The sequence below is a fragment of the Glossina fuscipes genome, unplaced genomic scaffold, assembly GCF_014805625.2.
Source record: "Glossina fuscipes isolate IAEA_lab_2018 unplaced genomic scaffold, Yale_Gfus_2 59, whole genome shotgun sequence".
Lineage (NCBI taxonomy): Eukaryota > Metazoa > Arthropoda > Insecta > Diptera > Glossinidae > Glossina > Glossina fuscipes.
The window spans coordinates 1,652,609-1,664,885 of NW_023998431.1; the positions used below are offsets into that span (position 1 = coordinate 1,652,609).

The following is a 12,277-nucleotide window of genomic DNA, read 5'->3' on the forward strand; positions in this document are numbered from 1 at the left end:
TTTTGGTTTCATTTGCTTTTTGTTCTCTTATTTTTATTTATTTATTTATTTATTTATTTATTTATATATTTTTTCATTCAATGTATTGCGATGACAAATTGAGTACATTAAAGGAGATCGTTTGCGTTTTAACGATGTTTACGTATAATTAAAATTATTTAATTAGGTAGAAAATGTTTTGTGGTACCAAATTTAATATATAATTTTATTTAATTGTAGAGAATAAAGAATGAAATTTAATTATGCCGAGTTTTCATTTCATCAAATAAATGTAAAATATTTTTTTACTTTTATTTGCATATAAAAAAAAAACCCTCCCCACCCAAATAATCATCACTATCATCATCATCATCATCATCATTATTAATTTATTATAAAAATACCCTCATCACTACTACTACAACCACCACCACCACCACCACCACCATCACTACCACCACTATCATCTTTATTATTATCATCAATTTTACTGTTCAAAAATCAATTACAAATCATTATCAAGAGCCAGTAGTAAAACAAATGGCTATGCGTTCAATGGCACACCTGAAGACTTATCTAACGAAATTCTTCCACAGACCTCATTTACGGCAGCAACGACACCAATTACAAAAAGAGATGATTTAAATATTGTTACACAACCACAACAGCCATCATTTGTATTTACTACACCCACCTCAACTTTCAAGCGTAAAAAGCAACAACAATTATTAAAAGAAGAACAAAAATTGCATAAGCCGTGTACGACGACGACGACGACGACGAGGACGACAACGACAACAACAACAACAACAACAACAACAACAACAACAGCAATAACAACAACAACAATAACGACCTTAACCAAAGACAATGCGATAGATGCCAAAGAACGAACCAATGATTATAGCTTTAACAGTGGCAGCGGAAACAATGATACTTTAAGATACAACAATAACGAAAGGCACTTGCAATACGACCACAAGAAATCTCAAGTAGATCCGGGCGTGCATGAGCAAGCTTTACAAACTACAAATGAGACAAAAACGATGATAAGCAGTAGTACAGGTGTTATTATAACAGACACCGTAGCTCATGCACCACCTTCACTAATCGGAAGCGGAAGTGTTACCACTGGTAGTGGTAATAATAACGGAACAACACGTTCATTTAAGACACGTACCCTACCATCGGGCTTTATAACACCGGTGGGGTCAGTTGTTACCGCTAGTAAGCGTAATTATAATAATTTAGCAGATGGTGTGGATTTGGTGGATGATACAAAACCCGATTTTCATACGAAAGGTAAAAAGAACAACAACAATAGCAATTATAAGGAACGTCGCCAGCGTAGGCACAAAAAAATGGGTGCCAGCAGTAGTGGTGGTGACGGCGATTGTACTGCAACAGTGAAAGGTTTATCCAACTCTAGCATAGTAGACGACATCGAAATGCATCTCGGTTTGACAGGATGGCGTAAGAAATGCCTTTATATTCTGTTATTGTTGCTAATGCTATTAATTATCACCAATTTGGTTCTAACGCTTTGGATACTTAAAGTCATGGAATTCTCAACGGTAGGTAGTGATCTTCCTTTCCATATGTATATAATAATAAATGTGATATAAGTATAGATTGAAAGATTATAAAATATACTCTGTGATCAGAGAGAGAAGAATTTTCTACAATTACTTTGATTGCATTTATTCATTCATTGTTCATAGGAAGGCATGGGTCAACTTAAAATCGTTCCTGGCGGCATACAGTTAAACGGACAATCCCTAATAATGGATATGCTAAGAGCGTCTACCATACGCTCACGACATGGTCAACCCATATCTATAGGTATTTAAATTTCAGCTTTAAGCTTCAATATTTTTCGCCCCTTTTTTTATAAACGTCTCTCTCTCTCTCTCTCTCTCTCTCTCTCTCTCTCTCTCTCTCTCTCTCTTTCTCTTTCTTTCTTTCTCTTTCTCTCTCTCTCTCTCTCTCTTTCTCTCTCTCTCTCTCTCTCACTCTCTTTCTTTCTTTCTTTTTCTGCATTTGCATAAGCGTATTTATCTGAGTGTGTCTGTATCTATGTTTGTGTGTGTGTTTGTGTGTTAGTTAAAATAGATATAACAGGTTTTACGGCTAATTTGTTAGTCTGTCATCAATGCCATAAATAGGATTTAATGAGCTGGAAAGTTTCACATGTTTGTCACAAACTATTTACCATAATTTGTTTACAAATGAAGTTATTATTCAAGAACCTGCATATACACAGAATATAATTTGTCAAAATATCTATTTGATATACATTAGCATTCAAGCATATACGTAACCATGCGAAATGATGAATAAACTTATTCATGTTAATTCATCGCACAGGCATAAACAAACATCAAATAGAATGTTAAACTGTATACACTGTACACTTATTGTCTGTGTGCATGTAGGTAATCGTTTGAATTTGAAAAGGATGCAAGAAAACACATCCATATATAAACATAAACACATAAGCGTACACACAAAAACGCATATACATATACATTCATGCTTGCATCTTAGATTAAAAGAGATTCTGTTTGATATTCGGTTCATATTAAAACAACTTTATGTCCTACTTTAGCTCTAGTTTGTTCATTATAGGACAAGCATAAAAGATATATAATAAGGAAGAATTTATTTTAGATTTCTTTTAGTTTGAACGAATCTTTTGATACTTACCGATGGCTTGTTTCTGTTAGCTTGTATTCTGGGAATATGTTGAAATTTAAACAAATATGTGTTTCATTCAACACATCTATACGAATGTTAAATGCTACATAAATGGAGAAAGCATGACGCTATACTTCACAAATCAATTTGCAGCCAAATATGAATAAATGCTTTAGTAGGTGATGCTACTTTCTGAACTTTTTTCGACTGTTTTTCCTTTTTTTATGGCTTTAAACGATCACTTAAATAATCAACAATGATTTTCAAAAGGGCTTATGTGAGCTCAGAAAGTCCATTTCTCAGGCGAGGTCGCTGCCTAAAATCACCCGCTATTTAAAACTTTTTAATCGCGTTTTTATACCCGTCACCGAAGGATAACTCATTCATGATTCATTTTTTCAAAAAATTTGCAACGCCCTAAAGGAAGGATCAGAGATCCCACAAACTATACATATTCTTGATCAGCAAAAAAATTCTAAATCGATTTGTGTCGATATCCATTTGTCCGTCTGTGTAATGTCTGTTGTGAACATTCTCCTGGCCGCAACAATAAAGCTATCAACTTAAAGTTTGACGGAAACATTTGATGTTCCTGCACTCCGATTGGCATTGAAAATGGTCCAAATCGGTTAGAGGACATTCCCGCAGAGTCACGCAAACTGAGAACATCTCTGTTTTTCAAAAGGAATTTGGTTGGTAATATAGTGTATTAAATTTTAATTATTTTTTTCAATACTTTTCTAAGGCTCAGAAACATTCTTCAAAAACCCCATAAAATGTCTAAATTCACGGCCAGCTTCAAATTTGAAATTCACCTAACACACATAACCGTCTGTCCTTCTAACCATCCGTGAGTATGCGCAATTGCATAATATTATATTTATGGTAAACACCCTCCCGTAATGAAGATATCGCCAACAAATTGGCAAAAGAAATTGGAAGTGAGTTCAACTTTTCCAAGGACATGCATACAACGCTCACATGTCTAAGCAATAAAGACTTGTATTTTGAAAGCACCAAAAATCAGTCGCGCCCATTCTATATTACAGGGCACGAAAATTTAATGTTTTTACTTTCATTGTCCTTTTTAGGATAACGGTGACGGGTATAAAAGGGTTCGGTCACGACCGAATATAATTTTCTTACTTGTTTTTTTTTATTATTACTTTTATTATTTGACCAGCCGCAAGGGTGGTTACGAAAAATTATACGTAGAGAGACCACGAAGGATGTAGTAATATCTGTGCACATGCGACGCAAAAGCTAGAAAATCAACAACGGCGCATAGGACAAGTTTAAATAAATTGTTCAAAAGGCATGAAGTGAGAACGCTGAGAAGCCCGAGTAATCCGGTTAAAGAACAAATCATTTTCTTTATTATAGTTGCCCTGGGGGTATTTATTGATAAGTACACCACGGATCTTTTTATACCGGTTCGCCGCCCGTGATCATCTGCAGACCTCACGCGATCGACGATCTCCTTGTAAAATCAATACGCTTCTGTCCACACATGCGACTTTTGCGTTAATCTTAGCACTAAATTTAATTAGCCTGGAGATACTCTGCCGAATGTCTACGAAATCGGCTGAGGAAACACCGTTGCTTTCGCGAAATCACGATTTGTATGGTGCCACTTCTCTGTATGTTAAACCAATAGAAATATTTTTGCAAAAGCCACCAGGGAGCAAGTTTTGAATAAGCATTCTGCTGAATGGAAATTATCCCCTTTAAGTGTCTAAAGTTTGCGTACATTCATCGATTCTGTCTAGTCTAGTATAGTAAATCCTGGTATACTATCCGTTTAAGCGTCCATACAAGCTTTGGATGTTGCGGAAGAAGACTTCCAGTGAATTAAACTTTGATTCGGTGTCAAAGCTCGTTCTGCGCAAAGTCTATTCATTTCCATTCTTACTGAAGCGGAGTTTTCTAATAATTTCGGGGGTACCTAATTGCCTACTATGTACAAACAGGGTGTTTGCTCTCTCCCCTGTTCACCCCTTTTTTTGAGATAAACAATGGCCTTTGAATAAATGGTGCCTTGGCTTTTGTGATATCTTCGGCGGGGAGAAACGGAAACTATTTTCTTTCAATACCAATTTTGTCTCTGTAATTGAGCGGTGTATGGTGCAAAATTCATACAATATTCATACAAGATTCGTCCCCAACCGAATATAACTTTCATACTTGTTACCTTCACACTTAAGAGACAAAACACCTATTTGCAGAAATACGGTCTAGAAGGTGTTATAAGACAAGTGTTTTCTTTTTTGAGTTCCTTTATATTGGATGGTCTTTCGGAAATAAAGTCGAAAGAACGGGCCTGAATTTCGTATTCTGAAGGTAACGTAATGTGCGGTAAAAACGTAACGAAATAAGGCATTAAGTATAGCACATATTTTTCAGAATTGACTTAAGTCTAGATAAACGTACGTAAATGTATTATGTAAAAATTTTTCGAGTATTTCGGTGACAATTAAAAGGACGAAGTTAACACCATTTGATTTTCCAAACAAGGATTTAAGATTAAAGTCAAAGTGCAACAGCCAACCAGGGGTCACGATTAAGTTTATTTCATATATATATCGAAAGACATTCTGACCTACGAAGTATATCGATAAGCCGATAAGGCAACAAACACCCACCAGCCGGGATATGAAATAGAAAAGAAATAAAAATTATTTGAAGACGAGATTTGATTTTTTTTGTATCGACCTTCTTGTATGTCTTCACTATTAACTCGATAACAGGCAGGCACCTACCTGCCTTGTCGGGTGCATAATTTTAGTAAATGTATTTGCTGTGCCAAAAAGTATTGTTGCTCTAGCCGTGTCCTTTGAAAAGTTGAATTCGCTTCCAAACTCTTTCGCAAATTTCTATTTTTGCTATCGGGAGAATCTATATCCCAGATGTTACACGGCTGGGCACACGAAAATGGTCAGATGCAATCAAAATTTGAAGCTGACCAAGAATTTATACACTTTATGAGGATGTTGAAGATTGTTGTTGTATTGAAAAAATAGTTCAATTTTAATACGCTATAATATTGGCTAGGCGCGGTCAATATTTTCCATTTTTGCACAGATGCATCTCTCTGTAATGCGTCGCTCAGGGAAAATGCATTTAAATTTTCGTACAGTTACCTGTCATATTTTAAGAGTAATGAGCAAAAAACCAATTTTTGATTCCTTTTAAAAACAGAGGTGCTCCCAGTTCACGTGGTGTTGTCGGCGCGTCCTTCAGCCAACTTAAGCCATTTTCAATACAAACGCGTGTGCAGGAGCATTGACTGTCTCTGTCAAATTTTAAGTCGATGGGTTCATTTTTTTGGCCAGGCGAATATTTACAACGGGCAATACATAGACGGACAAACGAAGATGCTTAAATCGAGTTAGAATTTGATGCTGATCAAAAATATATATACTTTTTGGGGTCCCTGGTACTTTCTTCTGCGCCTAATAAAGTTTTGACAAAATAAATATTCCCCTCATCCTACGGTGATGGGTATGAATATAATCTTATAATTAATTCAAAGTTTTTGCTATAAGGTACAAGGTACACTTCTAGATAAAAATCTAGTCTTATAAGAAGTAAAAGGAGAAAAAAAAATGATATCCATATTTAGGTAAGTCATACCTACTTTTTCAAGGAGTTTTTTGTTAGGGGTTCTAGTCGGCACACGGAAATAACTAAATTTATTAAAGCGCTAGTGATGATCAAGGGTCAGTATCAGCGTGATTGGGAGGATCGCAATGCGGAATAACAAAACAAAACTTAATTGTTGCATTTGATAAAAAGATGGTGGGTGTGAGCTTTGGCAAGAAATGAAAGTTACAGTGAGTAGGGTCAATGAATAAAGTAAACCTTCAGAAATTCATAGCTTACCTCGTTCAATGTGACAATCTTAAGGATAACCCTGTCAGTTGTTGCATTGATTTTTAAAGGTTTTGATTTTTGTCGGATTCAATAATATGGTGTATGTAGGTCTTAATATTCGAAAAATTTCCTTATCAGGTGACAATGACCTGTGCTAGCCCAATTGTCATTATGCGGCCTGTTCAGCAAGTACCATTACGCCGGAATTTTTCTAACTTCCTGGAAAGCAATATTCGATGTCCAATCACCACATAAGAAGAGTGGGTGTAGATTATCGCTAAATTGCAGTTTGCCCCGAGACATAACCGAGACTATAGGCAATTATTGTCTGACGTGACATATAGAATACGATAATCTGAAATCTCTCACAAAAATAGCCTATCTCAAAAAAAGATGGACCCGAGTTTGATCAGAGTTTCGGTCAGACTAAACTCGTTTTACCGGATATCTGTAAAGCAATTCTCAATTCACTTACCTTTAAATTGGCTTTATTTGTTCAAGAATAATTTGGCCCCATTCATGTTGAGTTTCCTGCACAGCACTTCGTTCCATAAGATTTCGATTCGTTCCATACGGATTTGCCTCCGGCACATTTTGCTTAAATTAAGGCATGTCACGAGGCTTTGCGGCGATAAACTCCTGATCTTATCTTCACTCTTCGATTTTGTATTATTCTCAAACCTTTCTAAATATATTATGGTTGTACGATTTTCAGTACGCGAACAACGCTGCTCTAATATACCAGCACAAATTATACCTTCCATTTAGTACACGGCTTTTCAATTGTAACACATACATACATACATACATGCATACATACGACAATTATGTAATGGTTCGGTCAGAATTCCGGTATGAAATTTTGTGCGAGCCCAATATTGTTGTGCCTCATCCGCATACGGATACTCTGCGTATAAACTTATTAGTGACGCGGCATATCAGTAACATAAATATAATACAATATGTTTATATGCTTTCATATTTCCGAATTAAAAATTAAATCAATTTTAAACCATTCGTTAGATCGCTTTAAAAATGAAATGAAACTTTTCAGCAAATTTTCTTTGCAAATTACAACAGATTGTATTAAGTCGTTCATAAATAAATCTTTTGTAACGAATTTGAATAACAACAAGAACAACAACAACAAATTGCTCAAGCAAATGTCATTTATACAGCATGTTATTCTTCAAAATATTTACTTACTTACTTGACATATGAGCATTTTTGAAGAAAATTTTAAAATATTATTAAATGTAATTTTGTTCATAAATAAAGGAAAAAGAAAATATTGTCGAAAATGATAAAAAGAGATATACTTGGATTTTAAAATAAATGTCACTAACAAATGTGACCATCATTCACTTAACACATACAAGTGTTTAAAAACATAAATCATGGGCAACTAAAGTGTGTTAAGCATATGAGCACACACACACACACACACACACACATACGCACACGCACACACGCAAACACACGCAACACACGCGCAAAAAAAAAAAAAACAAAAAAAAAAAGTAAAATACAACCACACATTCACAACACTGATGCACAATTACAGATAACTTAAGAAGACAGACGAGATTTATACATATTTTTCAGTTGTGCAAGAAATCAAAATAAAAAAAGCCAAAGACCAGCGAAAACAAAAAAAGAAAAAATATTCGTTTCTGCTGAACATGCGATAAGAAAGAAAGTAGTGTGAAAAAGCCGCTCATAAAGGCGTGCACATATGCGTACACACACAAGCACATAATAAGACAAGACATGTTATTAAGACAAACAGTTTTTCATTTCCGTAAGTGTATGCTGTATATATATATATATATATATATATATCAAAATATATAGTTAATATTTAGAAATATGATATAGAAAAAAAAAAAAAAAAAAGAAAACGAAGAAAATAATCAAACAAACAACAGAAACATGCATACCTTTGTAGTACGTTTCCTCTGGAGGTCATGTACAGAGCTGTCTGTTATTTGTGTCGAGATATGTTTGTGACTGCGGTTGCCCAGTTTAATTTATCTTTATAGACACTGCATAGACATAGATAAGTGTGTAGGATGTTGATTTGACTTTTGGTGTATATTTGCTCAAGTCTAGGCAGGCTTTCTACACCATCCACCTATCCAACAAGAAAATTTTGCGAACAGCTTCAACCGCTTGATAACGTTTGGAAATACCCATCAATAGCGTTCGTTGTATCTTCAAAAAAGTATTTTTGGTCAATAAAACACCGAACCCATCGAAACAAGTGCAGACACAACAGAATTTCAAAATGATTAAGTTTTATACATCAAACTATGTGGCATTTCCATAGGAAAATGAAACTTTGCTTCTTTCGAAATTATACGATATTTAGATATGTTTGAGTAACTTTTCCAGTTTCCAGTTTCCAATTTTTAAGTTTCAAATTTCAATTAATTATGAACCATAACATGGTTAAAAAAAAACTTCTATATAGTCAAAGCTCGAATCCGATTGCAAGGACCCGCACTAGTGGCAATTAGCATTTTTTAACAGTATTCCGAACAATAAGCAATGAGCTCCTAATGACCCTGAACCTTACTACTCTCAGAAACTGGGAAATTTTGCGGCAGACACGGCAACAATTTGGAAAAATCAAATATTGCTTAGATGTCGCTAACGTGTCGCGCAACTAAAAACGATGTACGTGAAGGAGCAGCTTCTAGATGAAACTCTAAGAATATCATTTAGCAAAGAACTAGAGCAAGAAGTGGTTGTATAAATTTTGCCCTCTTAAGTGCTTATTAAAAAACTAACTAATGTGTAAAGACACGGTTTCACTTTCGTCTCTAATCTTAGTAGAAAGAGTATCCAAAATTCGTCTTAAGGCCCTAATAACTTTTCTTACCTGATTCTATATCTACATGATTGCATAGTTTTGTGTGTTTAAATCTTATACGATTCTCTCTTTTTATTTCATTTTTTTTCTCCTATTTTGCTCGTTTGTTTGTTTTTATGTGCGCTATTGGTGCCATCACACATCATCTTCAACAAACAGAGTCATCACGTAATTTTTCAATCAATACACGTGACATGAATGGCATGCTCGAAAATCATTTATTCCTCGGGCACGATAAGCTCGAATGCTTGACTAAAGGATTTCGCATCAATGACACTGCCGGTCGAAATTTATTTTCTGTAAATCGCAATGAAGTCACCATAGGTGCTCATGCGTTGCGTATTGAAGGTGAGGGTGGTGCCATATTTCGGGAATCTATACAGACACCGCATCTACGTGCCGAACCTGGACGTGAATTAAGGTAAGCAATATACAAAAAGGTTACAAAGCAACGACAAGCAAATATTAATGAAATCAAAAATATAATAAATAAATAAATATATATATATATATATATATATATATATATATTATATATTTAAATATTTTAAATTTGAAATGAACTAGAAAAAGTTGAATCATTTTTTTTATTAAAGCTTCCAATATTTGCTTTACTAACCAGTTAGCCAACGCGCTCTCTATGACGCACACATGTATAAATATAAACAGATTTGCTCGTATTCATAACCTTTAAATGCAAACAAAATAAATAATTCATACGGAGTGAATTGTTTAGATTTAAGCTTAGACTAGACGTGTTCCAGTATGTTTTGCTTAAAATTTCATTTAGTAAATCCATAATAGTAATTTAACATGTCATCTTATTTGTATTTGGATATTTGTGTTGTGTTCATAAACAACTTTGCAATTCACAGCATTTGTCTGCAAGTCACGCTCAATCAAACTGAAGAGTTAATGCACTTTCAACACAAATATATCGACAACGTATACACATGCAAAGTAAAGTTTATTAAAAAATGCTTAAGGGTTTAAACGACGAAGTAGTAAGCATGCATACACAACCGTATACAGGTGTATTTTTTGTTTATGCGAAAGGCGCAGCGCAGCGCATAGAATATGGAAAATATATACAAGGCTCTCTGCCTTACTCCGCCGTCGCCATACATTGTCATACGGCTTGCAATCCCTTTTTGTTTTATATGTATTGACTGCACAGTTATATGCCTGCGCATGTGGTGCTTATGTATGCGTGTATGTTTATATTTATGTTTGTGTTTGTAGGTCGGTGTGTGTATCTATCATCGGTATTAATGTTGATATTATCCTGTTGTGCAATTTTCATTACAATTTTCATTGAAAAATTTATCATTCTTCCGCTCTTTCGGTTACAAGCTTAACATCTGTTACATATAAAATGGTGAACTGACATATGAGAAAGAAATGTACATATTAATAACATAAGTGAGAAGAATTTTTTTTATTTGGTTTTCCTTTTTATGTCTTCATTGAAGAATCGAAACGAGTTTCGTAAGCCCTACTCTCGCCTGCCCTAGTAGGTATTAATCCATTCATGAGACATGAATGTAACAAAATTACTTTTCAACTAATTATGAACTTATCCCCTATTTAAGAGCGGAAAGACAAGCAATTATAAAAATCTTTAAAATGCACAAATATATTTAACGCATTCTCTGTAAAGGGGGGGCGGGCGGAACATATCCACAAAATTCTTCAACTCTCATGACAACTCTCATGAAGGCGAAATGGAATAAAAATGAAATTCATTTTTCATATACTCTCCACTTGAAATGCAATGTTTCCGAAGCGTTCATTTTTTACACTTGAAATAAATAAAGGAGAACAAAACAAGCATTTGATATTCCTTCCTATATATTTGGCATATAGTAGTTGCAAAAATAGTGTAAAAGCAACGTCGCATCTCATTTATATTACTCTCATTACATTCTCACCAAATTCTAATCATCAATTTGTATTCTGTAGCCAACTGTTACCGAATATGCCTAGCAATTTGTTAATCAATACGGTAATGGACTTTATAGCTGATAAGAAGAACAACCCGTTGGTTACTTTAATTTGTTTTCTTCGTTAGAACTGTTTGGCGCTCCACTATGGCTCATCGACATTACTTGCACTTAGGCGTTTGTAGTGTGGTGTTAACGCGACGCAACAAATGGTTCCATATGTAAGGAGACATCCAACTAACAAGTTTTGATAGACATTCCGTCAATACTAATAGAAATAGAAGTAATTTCATGCATAACGCTATAAACGATATTTTCATCAAAATTTTTAAATGGTGTGTGTGCAATTGCGGGAAGCGTTCCATGTCTCATATCATGTTTTTGGACGCTTTTCCACGCAAACCCGCTCTTATTTCACCAACAACACGAATAATTGTAAAGACGAATGTCCTTGAGAGTTATTGATTTATTGCAGTATACCAATAAATCAAAGGAAAAACTGCATGATCTTTGTCGGAAGATCACATAGCGAAATTTGTGGCACGTTGCAATATATTGTTAAAGCTGTATATTGTCCACATATCGGCATCATCATCTTTCATATCATAAAAAATCCGTATGACATTTTCATATATAAAAATGGCTCTTTTAGCCCACAAACCACACCTAAAACTTAATTTTTTGTGTGCATGTGGCTCTTTTAGAAACAATACGTTTGCTCTCTGCCCACTAAATTGGCTTCGCTCCTTACTTACGAAGCCATTCATGTAACTAGGACTTTCATCCCACATGCACGAAGTGTAACCTTGGGGTCATTGTTTTCGTAATAAGTTTTACCAACGTCTTTACGCTGCACAACCACAAATGTATTAGTTTGGGGAAAAAGAAATCCATTATTTTTATATGAACT

General features: G+C 34.7%; 2 protein-coding genes across 3 annotated transcripts in view; both read left to right on the forward strand.

Moving 5' to 3' along the window:
• The window catches only part of LOC119637349, a 59,670-nt gene extending 58,919 nt beyond the window's left edge, over positions 1-751 (forward strand). For both annotated transcript variants that reach the window (XM_038033321.1, XM_038033322.1), the window contains one exon: positions 576-751. In XM_038033321.1, the coding sequence (XP_037889249.1) occupies positions 576-624 (49 nt within the window). In that variant the 3' untranslated portion in view covers positions 625-751. The remainder of the gene's footprint in view (positions 1-575) is intronic.
• A 52-nt stretch (positions 752-803) lies between these two features.
• LOC119637339 (zeta-sarcoglycan-like) lies at positions 804-9,849 on the forward strand. Its single transcript, XM_038033309.1, has 3 exons — positions 804-1,553; positions 1,701-1,821; positions 9,584-9,849. The coding sequence occupies exons 1-3, from the start codon at positions 1,026-1,028 to the stop codon at positions 9,847-9,849; spliced, it is 915 nt and encodes a 304-aa protein (XP_037889237.1). The 5' UTR covers positions 804-1,025.
• Positions 9,850-12,277: the final 2,428 nt, after the last annotated feature.

What these genes read in the sequence shown, in the direction of transcription:
- LOC119637339 (XM_038033309.1), top strand. Translation starts at nt 1,026, where the DNA reads ATGATAAGCAGTAGTACAGGTGTTATTATAACAGACACCGTAGCTCAT. An exon ending in AAGTCATGGAATTCTCAACG is followed by an intron (nt 1,554 to 1,700) that starts GTAGGTAGTGAT and finishes CATTGTTCATAG; the next exon opens with GAAGGCATGGGTCAACTTAA. An exon ending in TGGTCAACCCATATCTATAG is followed by an intron (nt 1,822 to 9,583) that starts GTATTTAAATTT and finishes TTCAACAAACAG; the next exon opens with AGTCATCACGTAATTTTTCA.